The sequence below is a fragment of the Zea mays genome, chromosome 4 (assembly GCF_902167145.1).
Source record: "Zea mays cultivar B73 chromosome 4, Zm-B73-REFERENCE-NAM-5.0, whole genome shotgun sequence".
NCBI classification, from domain to species: Eukaryota; Viridiplantae; Streptophyta; class Magnoliopsida; order Poales; family Poaceae; genus Zea; species Zea mays.
The window spans coordinates 248311638-248326949 of NC_050099.1; the positions used below are offsets into that span (position 1 = coordinate 248311638).

Below are 15312 nucleotides of genomic sequence, written 5' to 3' on the forward strand. Positions count from 1 at the left end.
CGCGTCGCGCTACCCGCCGAGCCTCGACTTGGTCGAGGGGTAGCTCTCCTCGACGGAGATATTGCAGGTACGGGGCCTGCCAATCTTGATCTGGCGTGGCCCCGCTCTGCCCTTCCTCGACGTCCAGTGCCTCGCCCTCGGGGGCCGAGGGTACCTCGGGCTGTGCCGAGGGTACCTCGGGCTGAGCCGAGGGTACCTTGGGCGCGTCGTCGAGCTTGACGGAGGGTTGATGCAGATCCCGGGAGAAGACGTCCGGGGGGACCGTCGTTCGCCCCGAGGCTATCTTAGCCAGCTCGTCTGCGGTTTCGTTGTAGCGCCGAGCGATGTGGTTGAGCTCGAGCCCGAAGAACTTGTCTTCCAGGCGCCGAACCTCGTCGCAGTAGGCCTCCATCTTCGGGTCGCGGCAGTGGGAGTTTTTCATGACTTGGTCGATGACGAGCTGCGAATCACCGTGGGCATCGAGGCGTCTGACCCCTAGCTCGATGGCGATCCGCAATCCGTTGACCAGATCTTCATACTCGGCCACATTGTTGGACGCCGGGAAATGGAGGCGCAACACGTAGCGCAAGTGCTTTCCGAGGGGCGAGATGAAGAGCAGGCCCGCGCCGGCCCCCGTCTTCATCAGCGACCCGTCGAAAAACATGGTCCAGAGCTCCGGTTGGATCGGAGTCGTTGGCAGCTGGGTGTCGACCCATTCGGCCACGAAATCCGCCAACACCTGGGACTTGATGGCCTTCCGAGGGGCGAACGAGATCGTTTCGCCCATGATTTCCACCGCCCACTTTGCGATCCTGCCTGAGGCCTCTCGACACTGGATGATCTCCCCCAGGGGGAAGGATGACACCACATTTACCGGATGAGACTCGAAGTAGTGTCGCAGCTTCCGCCTTGTCAGGATCACAGCATACAGCAGCTTTTGAACTTGTGGGTAGCGGATCTTAGTCTCGGACAGCACTTCGCTGGTGAAGTAGACCGGCCTCTGAACGGGCAATGCATGCCCTTCCTCTTGCCTCTCGACCACAATCGCGGCGCTAACCACCTGAGTGGTCGCGGCGACGTAGACCAAGAGGGCTTCTCCGTCCGCCGGGGGCACCAAGACAGGCGCCTTTGTAAGGAGCGCCTTCAGGTTGCCGAGGGCTTCCTCGGCCTCAGGGGTCCAAGCGAAACACTCGGCCTTCCTTAAGAGGCGGTACAGAGGCAGACCTCTTTCGCCGAGGCGTGAGATGAAGCGGCTCAGGGCCGCGAGGCATCCCATGACCCTCTGTACACCTTTTAAGTCCTTGATGGGTCCCATGCTGGTGATGGCCGCGATCTTCTCCGGGTTGGCTTCGATGCCTCGCTCGGAGACGATGAACCCTAGGAGCATGCCTCGGGGCACCCCGAAGACACACTTCTCAGGATTGAGCTTGACTCCTTTCGCCTTGAGACATCGGAATGTTATTTCAAGGTCGGAGAGGAGGTCGGGAGCCTTTTTTGTCTTGACTACGATGTCATCGACGTAGGCCTCGACTGTGCGACCGATGTGTTCGCCGAACACATGGTTCATGCACCGCTGGTACGTCGCGCCCGCATTCCTCAAACCGAACGGCATGGTGACATAGCAGTACATGCCGAACGGCGTGATGAAGGAAGTCGCGAGCTGGTCGGACTCTTTCATCCGGATCTGGTGATACCCTGAGTAGGCATCGAGGAAGGACAGGGTTTCGCACCCAGCGGTGGAATCCACGATTTGGTCGATGCGAGGCAAAGGGTAGGGAACCTTCGGACATGCTTTGTTGAGACCAGTGTAGTCGACACACATCCGCCATTTCCCCCCTTTCTTCCTCACAAGCACAGGGTTGGCAAGCCATTCGGGATGGAATACCTCTTTGATGAACCCTGCTGCCATTAGCTTGTGGATCTCTTCGCCAATCACTCTGCGCTTCTCCTCGTCGAATCGGCGCAGAGGCTGCCTGACGGGTCGGGCTCCGGCCCGAATATCCAGCGAGTGCTCGGCGACATCCCTCGATATGCCGGGCATGTCCGAGGGACTCCACGCAAAGACGTCGGCGTTTGCGCGGAGAAAGTCGACGAGCACTGCTTCCTATTTGGGGTCGAGCCCGGAACCGATCCGGACCTGCTTGGTGGTGTCGCCACTGGGGTCGAGAGGGACGGCCTTGACCGTCTCTGCTGGCTCGAAGTTGCCGGCATGGCGCTTCACGTCTGGCACCTCCTTGGAGAGGTTCTCCAGGTCGGCGATGAGGGCCTCGGACTCGGCGAGGGCCTCGGCGTACTCCACGCACTCCACGTCGCATTCGAACGCGTGTTTGTACGTGGGGCCGACGGTGATGACCCCGTTGGGGCCCGGCATCTTGAGCTTCAGGTAGGTGTAGTTGGGGACGGCCATGAACTTCGCGTAGCATGGCCTCCCTAGTACGGCGTGGTAGGTTCCTCGGAACCCGACCACCTCGAACGTCAGGGTCTCCCTTCGGAAGTTGGAGGGTGTCCCGAAGCAGACGGGGAGGTCGAGTCGCCCGAGGGGCTGGACGTGCTTCCCAGGGATGATCCCGTGGAAGGGCGCAGCGCCTGCTCGGACGGAGGACAGATCGACGCGCAGGAGCTTGAGGGTCTCGGCGTAGATGATGTTGAGGCAGCTGCCCCCATCCATCAGGACCTTGGTGAGCCTGACATCGCCGACAACAGGGTCGACGACGAGCGGGTATTTCCCCGGGCTCGGCACATGGTCGGGGTGGTCGGCCTGGTCGAAAGTGATGGGCTTGTCGGACCAGTCTAGGTAGACTGGCGCCGCCACCTTCACCGAGCAAACCTCCCGGCGCTCTTGCTTGCGGTGCCGAGCTGAGGCATTCGCCGCATGCCCTCCATAGATCATGAAGCAGTCGCGGACCTCGGGGAACTCTCCTGCTGGGTGATCTTCGTTCTTGTCATCATCGCGGGCCCTGCCACCCTCGGCGGGTGGCCCGGCCCTGTGGAAGTGACGCCGAAGCATAACGCACTCCTCTAGGGTGTGCTTGACGGGCCCCTGATGGTAGGGGCACGGCTCCTTGAGCATCTTGTCGAAGAGGTTTGCACCTCCGGGGGGCTTCCGAGGGTTCTTGTACTCGGCGGCGACGACAAGGTCCGCGTCAGCGGCGTCGCGTTTTGATTGCGACTTCTTCTTGCCTTTCTTCTTGGCGCCGCGCGGAGCAGACGCCTCGGGAGCTTCTTCCGATGGGCGGCCCTGGGGCTGCTTGTCCTTTCGGAAGATAGCCTCGACCGCCTCCTGGCCAGAGGCGAACTTGGTGGCGATGTCCATCAGCTCGCTCGCCCTGGTGGGGGTTTTGCGACCCAGCTTGCTCACCAGGTCGCGGCAAGTGGTGCCGGCGAGGAACGCGCCGATGACATCCGAGTCGGTGATGTTGGGCAGCTCGGTGCGCTGCTTCGAGAATCGCCGGATGTAGTCCCGGAGCGACTCCCCCGGCTGTTGCCGGCAGCTTCGAAGGTCCCAGGAATTCCCGGGGCGCACGTATGTGCCCTGGAAATTGCCAGCGAAGGCTTGGACCAAGTCGTCCCAGTCGGAGATCTGCCCCGGAGGCAGGTGCTCCAACCAGGCGCGAGCAGTGTCGGAGAGGAACAGGGGGAGGTTACGGATGATGAGGTTGTCGTCGTCCGTTCCACCCAGTTGGCAGGCAAGGCGGTAGTCCGCGAGCCACAGTTCCGGTCTCGTTTCCCCCGAGTACTTCGTGATAGTAGTCGGGGGTCGGAACCGGGTCGGGAATGGCGCCCGTCGGATGGCCCGACTGAAGGCCTGCGGACCGGGTGGTTCGGGCGAGGGACTCCGATCCTCCCCGCTGTCGTAGCGCCCCCCACGCCTGGGGTGGTAGCCTCGGCGCACCCTTTCGTCGAGGTGAGCCCGACGGTCGCGTCGATGGTGCTCGTTGCCGAGGCGGCCCAGGGCCGCAGGCGCGGTGTTGCGCGTGCGCCCGGTGTAGACCGAGGCTTCCCGCATGAATCGGGAAGTCGCGACATGAGGTTCCGAGGGATATCCTTGCCTTCGGGAGGCAGTGCTCTCGGCCCGCCGGGCCGCAGCGCCTTCCAGGAGATTCTTGAGTTCTCCCTGGATTCGCCGACCCTCGGTGGTTGACGGCTCCGGCATCGCGCGGATGAGCATTGCTGCGGTTGCCAGGTTCTGACCAACCCCGCTGGACGCGGGCGGCGGCCTGATCCTGACATCGTTGGCGACGCGGTGCTGGAGACCTTGGGGCAGGTGACGTGTTTCTCCGGCCAGGGGTTGGCCCACCCATGCCTGTCCGACGTCCCGACGGATCGGCTCAAGCGCTCCTGTTCCCTCGTTGAGCCTGGCCTGCGCCTCGCGGACTTGCTCGAGTTGTGGGTCGTAACCCCCCGCCGGAGCGGGGACCACAGCTAGCTCCCGTGGGATGTCGGCGCGAGGCACCGGCCTAGGGAGATCACCGTCCTCCGGCATGCCAAGATGGTTGCCTTCGGAGGGATCCCCTAGCTCGATGTGGAAACATTCGCGGCTTGGGCCGCAGCTCTCGTCGCCAAGGCTGCGGCTTCCGTCGGAACAGTCGGATAGGCAGTAGTCACATGCGATCATGAGGTCCCGCACGGCGCTGGGGTTGCCAAGTCCGGAGAAATCCCAACCGATGCTGGGATCGTCATCTTCCCCGGACCCAGAGGGCCCGTAGGTCGAGACGTCCGTCAGTCGGTCCCAAGGCGACCGCATACGAAACCCCAGTGGGGTTGCACTCGCCTCAATGAGAGCGCCCGCCAAAACGAGGTCGTTTGGCGGGTTGAGGCCGAGTCGAAATGACGCAAGATGGGAGTTAGTCGGTACCTTTTGGTCGACGAGGAGCGACGTAGTCACATCGGGGACTGGTTGCACCGTCATCTCTGGTTCGAGGGCGACGTCCTGCAGGCTTTCCGCGAGCGCGCCGGCGTCGTCTTCTTGCTCGGGGTCAGCGTGTCGCGGGGGGACGGCGCTTGCCTCCGTCTTGAACGCGAGGTCGACGTCCGGCGTGCCTTCCGTCGGGGCGTCGAGGGCGTCGATTCGCTCGACGGCCGACGAAGCGCGGCCTCCCGCCTGGCCTTGACGGCCCCGCCTCCTCCTCCGTTGGCGGGGGAGAGAACGGAGCGAGCCCGAATGTTGCTCTTCCACCACGCGGGGAAGACGTCGTCGATTCCGCCGCCGGCGGGCGGGTTGTCGGCCGCCATTGTCGTAGTCGCGCGGCGGTGGAAGAAGTATCATGTCGTAGCTGCCGTCGAAGGACATGAACTCAAGAGTCCCGAAACGAAGCACCGTCCCGGGCCGGAGAGGTTGCTGGAGACTGCCCATCTGGAGCTTCACGGGGAGCTGTTCGTCAGCACGCAGCGTGCCCCTACCTGGCGCGCCAACTGTAGGCGTTTCGAGACAGGGGGGTCCCTAAGCCGACGAGTGAGTGTGCTGCGTGCCCCAGCCCAGATGGGTCGAGCGCGTGGGCGAGCGCGAAGGGGGGAGAGGCGAGGTGGCCGGAGTCGAGCGTGAGAGAGGTGGAAGTCCCGCGGCCTTCGTGTTCGTCCCGCGCCCAGGTCAGGTGCGCTTGCAGTAGGGGGGTTACAAGCGTCCACGCGGGTGAGGGAAGCGAGCGGCCCCAAGAGAGCGCCTGTCCCGTCCTCGGTCCCGCGCGGCCAACCTTCTCTAAGAAGGCCCTGGTCCTCCCTTTTATAGTCGTAAGGAGAGGATCCAGGTGTACAATGGGGGGTGTAGCAGAGTGCTACGTGTCTAGCGGAGGGAGAGCTAGCGCCCTAGGTACATGCCAATGTGGCAGCCGGAGAGATCTGGGCACCCTGCTGGCGTGATGTCGTGGCTGTCGGAGGTGCGGCGGAGCCTGGCGGAGGGACAGCTGTCGGAGCGGTCGAGTCCCTGCTGACGTCGTCCTGCTTCCGTAAGAGAGCTGGGGGCCGCCGTCGTCATAGAGCTTGTGGAGCGCCATCATTGCCCCTCCGGCGGAGCTGGCCGGATGGGACGCCGGTCTTGTTCTCCGTGACCCGAGTCGATTCGGGGTAGGATGATGATGGCGCTTCCTGTTGACGTGGCGGGTCTGTGCCCTAGGCAGGGCGACGTGGGGGTTCCTCCGAAGCCGTGGTTGAGTCTGTCTTCCGTTGCCGTGGCCGAGCCCGAGCCATGGGGTCGGGCGAGGCGGAAGTCGTTCGGCCGAGGCCAGGGCGGAGTCCGAGCCCTGGGGTCGGGCGAGGCGGAAGTCGTTCGACCGAGGCCAGGGCGGAGTCCGAGCCCTGGGGTCGGGCGAGGCGGAGTTTCGTCGTCTTCCGGGTGTTAGCCCGAGTCCGAGCCCTGGGGTCGGGCGGAGCGGAGTTCGCCGTCTTCCGGGTCTTAGCCCGAGTCCGAGCCCTGGGGTCGGGCGGAGCGGAGTTCGCCGTCTTCCGGGTCTTAGCCCGAGTCCGAGCCCTGGGGTCGGGCGGAGCGGATTTTGCCGTCTTCCGGGTCTTAGCCCGAGTCCGAGCCCTGGGGTCGGGCGGAGCGGAGTTCGCCGTCTTCCGGGTCTTAGCCCGAGTCCGAGCCCTGGGGTCGGGCGGAGCGGAGTTCGCCGTCTTCCGGGTCTTAGCCCGAGTCCGAGCCCTGGGGTCGGGCGGAGCGGAGTTCGCCGTGGCGCCTTTGGCAAGGCCTGACTGCCTATCAGACTCACTCTGTCGAGTGGCACTGCAGTCGGAGCGGCGCAGGCGGCGCTGTCCTTCTGTCAGACTGGCCAGTGGAGCGGTGGAGTGACGGCGGTCACTTCGGCTCTGCCGGGGGCGCGTGTCAGGATAAAGGTGTCAGGCCACCTTTGCGTTAAATGCTCCTGCAATTTGGTCAGTCGGTGTGGCGATTTAGTCAAGGTTGCTTCTGAGCGAAACCAAGGCCTTGGGCGAGCCGGTGATGTGTCCGCCGTAAAAAGGGGGGCCTCGGGTGAGACGGAGGTCTCTCGAGGTCGGCTGCCCTTGGCCGAGGCTAGGCTCGGGTGAAGCGTGATCGAGTCACTCGTGTGGACTGATCCCTGACTTAATCATACCCATCAGGCCTTTGCAGCTTTATGCTGATGGGGGTTACCAGCTGAGAATTAGGCGTCTTGAGGGTACCCCTAATTATGGTCCCCGACAACTTCCTCGGGAGTCATTAGTGTATATCTAGGATTACCACGAATTAATTGAACTTGAGTAGGGTTAAGGAAAATAAGTGATCTAAGAATAACCTTAACCATCTCGTGGTCATCCCACTTTTTGCTCCCGAGGTTGCGCACTTGGTTCACCAAGGTTTTGAGTCGGTTGTACATGTCTTGTGTCTCTTCCCCTTTGCGAAGCCGAAAGCGACCAAGCTCCCCCTCGATCGTCTCCCGCTTGGTGATCTTGGTTAGCTCATCTCCCTCGTGCGCGGTCATGAGCACGTCCCAAACTTCCTTGGCGCTCTTCAACCCTTGCACCTTGTTATACTCCTCTCGACTTAGAGAGGCGATGAGTATAGTTGTGGCTTGGGAGTTGAAGTACTCGATTTGGGCCACCTCGTCCTCATCGAAATCCTCATCCCCTACGGATGGTACCTGTACACCACACTCAACAACATCCCATATACTTTTGTGGAGTGAGGTTAGGTGAAACCGCATTAAATCACTCCACCTAGCATAATCTTCACCATCAAAGGTTGGTGGTTTGCCTAATGGGACAGAAAGTAAAGGCGTATGTTTAGGAATGCGAGGGTAGCGTAGGGGGATCTTACTAAACTTCTTGCGCTCATGGCGCTTAGAAGTTATGGAGGGCGCGTCGGAGCCGGAGGTGGAAGGTGATGAAGTATCGGTCTCGTAGTAGACCACCTTCCTCATCTTCTTTTTCTTGTCCCCACTCCGATGCGACTTGTGGGAAGAGGCTTTCTTCTCCTTCCCTTTTCCCTTTTTGCGGGACTCTTCCGATGAAGCCTTCCCGTGGCTTGTAGTAGGCTTGTCGCCGGTCTCCATCTCCTTCTTGGCGTGTTCTCCCGACATCACTTCGAGCGGTTAGGCTCTAATGAAGCACCGGGCTCTGATACCAATTGAAAGTCGCCTAGAGGGGGGTGAATAGGGCGAAACTGAAATTTACAAAGTTAATCACAACTACAAGTCGGGTTAGCGTTAGAAATATAATCAAGTCCGCGAGAGAGGATGCAAAACAAATCGCAAGCGAATAAAGAGTGTGACACGCGGATTTGTTTTACCGAGGTTCGGTTCTCGCAAACCTACTCCCCGTTGAGGTGGTCACAAAGACCGGTCTCTTTCAACCCTTTCCCTCTCTCAAACGGTCCCTCGGACCGAGTGAGCTTTTCTTCTCAATCACTTGGAACACAAAGTTCCCACAAGGATCACCACACGATTGGTGTCTTTTGCCTCAATTACAAGTGAGTTTGATCTCAAGAAAGAATGAGAAAGAAAGCAATCCAAGCGCAAGAGCTCAAAAGAACACAACAAATCACTCTCACTTAACACTAAAGCTTTTGTGGAATTGGGAGAGGATTTGATCACTTGGGTGTGTCTTGTATTGAATGCCTAGCTCTTGTAAGTGGTTGGAAGGTGGAAAACTTGGATGACTTGAATGTGGGGTGGTTGGGGGTATTTATAACCCCAACCACCAAACTAGCCGTTTGGTGGAGGCTGCTGTCGCATGGCGCACCGGACAGTCCGGTGCGCCAGCCACATCACCAGGCCGTTGGGTTCCGACCGTTGGAGTTCTGACGAGTGGGCCCGCCTGGCTGTCCGGTGGTGCACCGGACAAGTCCTATAGACTGTCCGGTGCGCCACCCGCGCGTGCTCTACTCCTCTGCGCGCGCTAGCGCGCATTTAATGCGTTGCAGTCGACCGTTGGCGCGAAGTAGCCGTTGCTCCGCTGGCTCACCGGACAGTCCGGTGTGCACCGGACATGTCTGGTGAATTATAGCGGAGCAGAAATCCGAAGCTGGCGAGTTCAGAGTCGCTCTCCTCTGGAGCACCGGACACTGTCCGGTGTGCACCGGACATGTCCAGTGAATTATAGCGAAGCGCCTCTGAAAATTCCCGAAGGTGCGAAGTTTGGCTTGGAGTCCCCTGGTGCACCGGACAATGTCCGGTGCGCCAGACCAGGGCAGCCTTCGGTTGTCCCTTGCTCTTTTTGGTTGAAACCATTTCTTGGTCTTTTTATTGGCTAAGTATGAACCTTTGGCACCTGTATAACTTATAGACTAGAGCAAACTGGTTAGTCCAATTATTTGTGTTGGGCAATTCAACCACCAAAATCATTTAGGAAATAGGTGTAAGCCTAATTCCCTTTCAATGTCTCATTTGCCGCTCCGGCGAGGTGGGCACAAACTCCTCACAACCAACACCGCGACTCCTCCACAACCTTCACGGAGAGCTCGACGGAGACAACACCCGAGCCGTCTAGGAGGCGGCAACCTCCAAGAGTAACAAGACAATGAACCTTGTCCGGTGCACCACCTAGTACCTGAAAGGTCACCATGACTTTGCTAAAATCATGACTCAAGTCATTCGATTGAAAGCACATTATACTGAACATCAAATTCTAAACATCTGCCTAGATAATGCGGCTAAATTCTCTTATAGAGCATTCAATGATTATTGTATGGCCTAAGGAATACACATTGAACATTTTGTACCTTATGTACACACCCAAAATGGGTTAGTTGAATCTCTTATTAAGAGGATCAAACTCATTGCAAGACCTTTACTTCATGAATGTAACTTACCTACTTCTTGTTTGGGTCATGCTGTTTTACATGCTACTAATCTTATTCAACTTCGCCCAACTGCATATCATATCACATCACATCTTCGTTGCACCTGGTATGAGGAAATCCTCCAAGTATTTTCCATATGTGGGAATTTGGATGTGCGGTTTACACACCCAGTATCACTGCCTCAACGAATAACTATGGGACCTCATAGAAAGTTGTGCATCTATGTGGGATACCAATCCCCATCAATTGTCAAACACCTAGAGCCCTTAATAGGGGACTTATACACAACCCGCTTTGTTGGTTGCATCTTTAACGAGGACCATTTTCCGACATTAGGGAGAGAATTCAAGTATCTTAATGAATGACAGAAAATCAACTAGGATGATAAATCTGTCATCTCCTTAGACCCTCGAACCCAGGAAATGAACCTCAAGTTCATAAAATTATAGAATTGTAACATTTTGCTAATAATATGCCTGATGCGTTTATTGATTATAATGGTGTCACAAAATCCTTGAATCATGCTACTAATGCGCCCAACCGAGTGGAGGTACTAGAAAAACCATTCAACCACCTTCTCAACCGAAGAGGGTGAGGGATGCTAAGCAGGATAATGTTTCTACTAAGCGTCCAAGGAAAGAAAGGAATATATGATCCTCCAAATCAGTTGATGGACATCGAGTGGATACTGTACATCCACAAACCAACACTCAAGTTCACATTTCAGTTGTTGCTAGTACATCTGAACACCCCAAATCTATTCTTCCTGTGAATCAAGAAGAACTACACGGGATGCAAGAGATTTCCATTAATTGTACCGGTTCTGGAAAATTGTATGATCATAAAAATATGGTCGTCAATTCATGTTTCTCATCAATTATAACTAGTAACCTTTTATCTGATCCAGATTCTAAATCCACAGCAAAGCGTCAATAACGCTTTGACTAGACCAAATGGAAAGAAGCAATTAACTCTTAATTTTCCCACCAGTTTTTTTTTTGGTAGAGACACCAAGACATATTATATACTGTTATTTTTCTCTAATTTTTTCCACTGGATTTTTTTAGTTTTACACAATATATTATTGTAATGATCCTCTTTACTTAAGATTTTAAAGAAGAATATATATAATGAATAATTGCTTAAGGGAGAGTTTTATGAAGGGAACGTATCTGGTGCAAACCAACCCCTCCGTGCAACCGTGCAAACTTTTAATCTGAACCACATGATGTTGATCCAAGGGAGCGTGCAGGAGGAGTGGTTGGGGGATTTGAAAAAGTGTGATTAGCAGCGGATGGTTAAGTATAAAATTATTCACGTCTCTGTGTCTCTTGGATTAACATCATATGGTCCAGATTAAAAGTTTGCATGGTTGCACGAAGGGGTTGTTTTGCACCTGATTCTCTTTTATGAAAGTGTAAGCAGTTGCTACAACTGCTCCTGGTCGTAGGTTGCAAGGGACATGACTCTTGGCACCCTTCCCTGTCCGTTTCGACACGTTTAAATACTAGAAGCAATAAAGAAACCAACTGTTCTGGATTCATTTGTTCACAATTTATTCAAACGCAAATCACCCACGAACTCCTCGTTGCTCGCTTCGCATCCTCAACCGCTCTCGTCGTCGATCACTGTTGTACGTAATCTTACATACCCTGTCACATCCATCATAATTTGATACTCCCTCCGTTTCTTTTTATTTGTCGCTGGATAGTGCAAAATTACACTATCCAGCGACAAATAAAAAGAAACGGAGGGAGTATAACATATTGAATACCTTATCTTTAATCATCCCAACATCGAAGCCCAAGAAAGATACAACGAGGGTGGTTTAATGGAGTGAAATAAGATGTGGCGGGACGGAAGCGAATTGGAGAGCAAGCGATGTGAATGAAACCAAACCCCCCTCTATTTGTATGGTAGATTCCAAGGATTTAAAAGAAATGTTTTTTTTTTTCTCAAAATTATTAGACTTCCAACGGTCAAAATGACCTAGACCAATTAGAACACAACATGTGGCTAAAAACGGTCAATCCGGCTCGGTCAGGCTAATCGGCCGGCAGGTCTACGTGCGCGTTGGAACCAGCCCTACTTTATGGTATGATCTGAAGAGACAGTGAAATGCAACCAAACCGGAGCCAGGAAATGCAACAAACAAGAAACACTGCAGACATAACCTTGTGCAACAGCCAACAAGGTCAAAAGCAGAACTTTCACGTTATCGAAGAGCTTCCACACTAGAAAGCTACTCCCTCCCTCCGTTTCGTTTTAGTTGTCGCTGGACAGTGCAAAATTGAACTATCCAGCGACAACTAAAAAGAAACGGAAGGAGTACAACGAATACAGTTTACCACCACATTACCCTCAGAAGATGATTTTGTTGACACCATTCAATGACAGATTATTTGGTCCTACCCTTCAAAAGAAGCCATCCATGCTTCTACTCTAAGAAGCATCAAAACCTATAACAGAAAAAGAAACGGTTGCCACCAAGTCAGCTAGTTCCACGATCACGACTGTAGATATTTTTGTTTCTGCCCAAAATAGTATGTACAAATGGAACACTGCTCAACCTGCACATAAAGAACAAACGACCAAACAAGTTAGGAACAGTACAGAAACTGCTATCTATGACCTGCCACAACACCCAAACAAACCGAAGCCAAGCCCAGGAAAATAAACAAGCAAACCAAAGCAACACCTACTTCCTTGTAATTGCAAAACTATGAAGTTGTTTATGAAAATTGCCATTAAAAAGGTTCATTAATCAGTCCCAAAATCTTCAAAACGAACACCCTCAAATATTGTATCTAGCCGCATATTTCCTAATTCTGTTGTTAACAAGGAAACCATTAGGAAAAAAAATGAGCATTTCAGTACGGCATCAAGAGCAACGATGAGGGAAGGAAGAACAGTGATTAACCTGTATTTTCTCGAGCGCTAGACTCTGGGATGTTATTTGCATCGTAAGGGATGAAAGGGGACCCACCGTAATTCTCAAAAATTTCTGCACATGAAAGACAGAAGGTGCTTTATGTATCCATTACACAAAAAATGTATGAAGTAGCAGTAATGTTGAAAGGAAAAGGCAAATCTGTAGATCAGCAATATTTCATAGAAGTACCTGAGCTTTGGCTGAAACAATCTGTCCAATCCGAAAGGCTGAAATTACAAGGAATCTGGCTCAAGAAACCATACGAAGATGAACCTACTGGTTGTCCATTCAACTCAGAGCTGCTAAACGATCCACCTGATATATCTCCAAATGACTGCTCCAGGAACACGGTCTCATTGCCTAATCCAAAATCTGAGTTGCTTGAGTAGTCAGACTCTGTCTTTGTCGTTGTTCCATTGTGTCCATTAAACTGCCCAACTGTCGATTTGTGTGCTGCTAGAAGGCTTGATGAAGCATCCATGACACCAGGAAGGCCATGAGCAACTTTACCAGAATAGCTACACTGGTCATTGGATGGAGCACCATTTACTATACTACTAGAACCTCCATTACTCAACAAGTTATCTTGCATTGCAGTACTGGGGATAGTGTCTGGCAGAAATGGCATGGCTTGGTTCACTGAGACAGGCAGCAATGGACTATATTAGAACTTACTACTTCCATGGTTACATTTTGGCAGAAAGAGATTATTGTAAATATGTCAGTTAGCACAGATGTACAGCTGCTGAAGAAAAGAAGCTTACACATGTTAGTGTTTGAGCCATTAGGAGCAGTAGAAGGCATAGCAGGCATCCCATAATGATGATCTTTATTCATAATCTGATGCTGCTGCTCAAGAAGCTTATTGAAGGACACTATTTGATTCATAAGCATCAGCCTCGCATAGTATGCCTTAAAAAAATCACGGTTCTCTTCCTCGAGTCTCTGCCAGACTAAATCCAAAAACAAATAGACCATCCAGTTATTATGTTATAGTATGAGACGAAATTAATGTCTTTGAAAAGTTCCATCAATCAGAAAGACATATATTCACACCATCCCATTTCCAAACAAAAATAAAATAAAATAAGAGCGCGGTGCAAAGCCGCACTTTGGTGAATTGATTATAGAACAGAAATTGGCTGAGTCATGGTCTCAATTTTGCTGCTGATGAATCATTGATTCTAAGTCCATGACTGAGGACATACAAAATGATCCTTTTGTTTCTGGTTTACAGATCATGCATATTTGCCCCAAGCCTATAAAAGATTGGGGGTGATAAACTGATGGTCTAATAAAAACGAAAATAATGCATTATGAGATCTCATCAACAAAAAAATCAATTACACAAGTTAAGTTTTTGCCCCACTGAACAGTAATATTTATTCTCAGCCAATGAGACAAAAAAGGACTTCTTGAGTGAGATACCATCATCATGGCAATCAAGCTTAAAAAAAGCATATACACCACGCTAATGCAATAAACCATTGTTCCTCCAATTTCAAGGGAAGTTCGTGCTTAGTGAATTTACACTAGCAGAGCTCACAGTGTTGTAATCATGATGCATCATCATTTATAAAATCAAAATCTTGTATCAGCTTGTGAAACAAGCTAATGTGCAGATTGAACAGGGGGGAAGTCACTTGTGGTAATAGAAAAGCTGAAGAGGATTACCGATCTCAGTGAAACTAGGTTCTATTTTTGCCTGGAAAGATAGGGTGTCCACCACTTCTTTCTGGTTCATATATAGCTGAAGGCAACGCTCGATGAGGTTCTGGACCTGTAAAACAGGTTTTTTTTCCATGAGTTTAAGTACTGCTGCAAGAGAAAAGCGGCACAAAATCCTACCATGACAGACGAACAACTCAAACACAGCTAAAAGAACAAAAAACATATACAGTGGGCTTTTGCTAATTGAGCGTAGAATGTGATAATTGGGTGCGTGCAGGCACGTTTCAGGAACCATGAAAGGCGTATGTCTGTATGTGATAATGGCAGGAGCAAGATGAGAGTGAAACCAGAGGTTATGACATACGAGATACGACGCTGGCAAGAACGTGTCACCTAGCACGCAAGCAGAGCCCAGACGAGGGCATGCAACTGTTGCAAGAACATAACCATCTTGTAACCCTATCTCAACGAGGCCATCTAATTCTTATCGAGCCTATCAGGTATTCAGATTATCGGAAAGCAAGTAAAAAACAGGAAGGAGGGATAACGGGGGCGCTCACAAGCTGTATGTCCTCGCGCGAGACCTTGCGGACGTCCTCCTCTCCCGGCATACCTGACGCCCGCGCTCGTTCGTCCCCTGCCCTAACCAAATCTCCCTGCGAAACGACGCCAAGCCGAAGTTAGTTAAACAAGAGGGCGAAGTAAAAACGAAACGGCAGCCGCGGACGAATAAACGGAGCAGGAATCGTACGATCAAGCTGGCACGGGCGCGGGAAATCTCACCTGAGGCCTGAGCCGAGGGAAAGGGGAAGCGGGAGGAACACGAGAGAGGGAATGCCCGCGCAACAGCTTCCCGGGGTCTCCGGTCTCCATGACCATGAGGGCTGAGGCGGCGGGGAGGAGGAAGGAAGGCGACGGCTCCCGCGATCAGGTGGCGGGCACAAAACCCAAAAACCCAAGGAAGCAAAAGGTTGGCCGGCTT

At 53.2% G+C, this 15312-nt stretch overlaps 1 protein-coding gene across 1 annotated transcript; it reads right to left on the reverse strand.

Moving 5' to 3' along the window:
- Window positions 1-12085: 12085 nt before the first annotated feature.
- Window positions 12086-15290, reverse strand: LOC100282328 (plant-specific domain TIGR01589 family protein). The gene is given in 7 exon segments (NM_001155240.1): window positions 12086-12297; window positions 12648-12731; window positions 12849-13298; window positions 13424-13612; window positions 14334-14439; window positions 14891-14986; window positions 15114-15290. Coding segments are annotated over 7 exon segments (1026 nt in total). The 5' UTR covers window positions 15210-15290; the 3' UTR covers window positions 12086-12292.
- Between the last annotated feature and the right edge of the window lie 22 nt (window positions 15291-15312).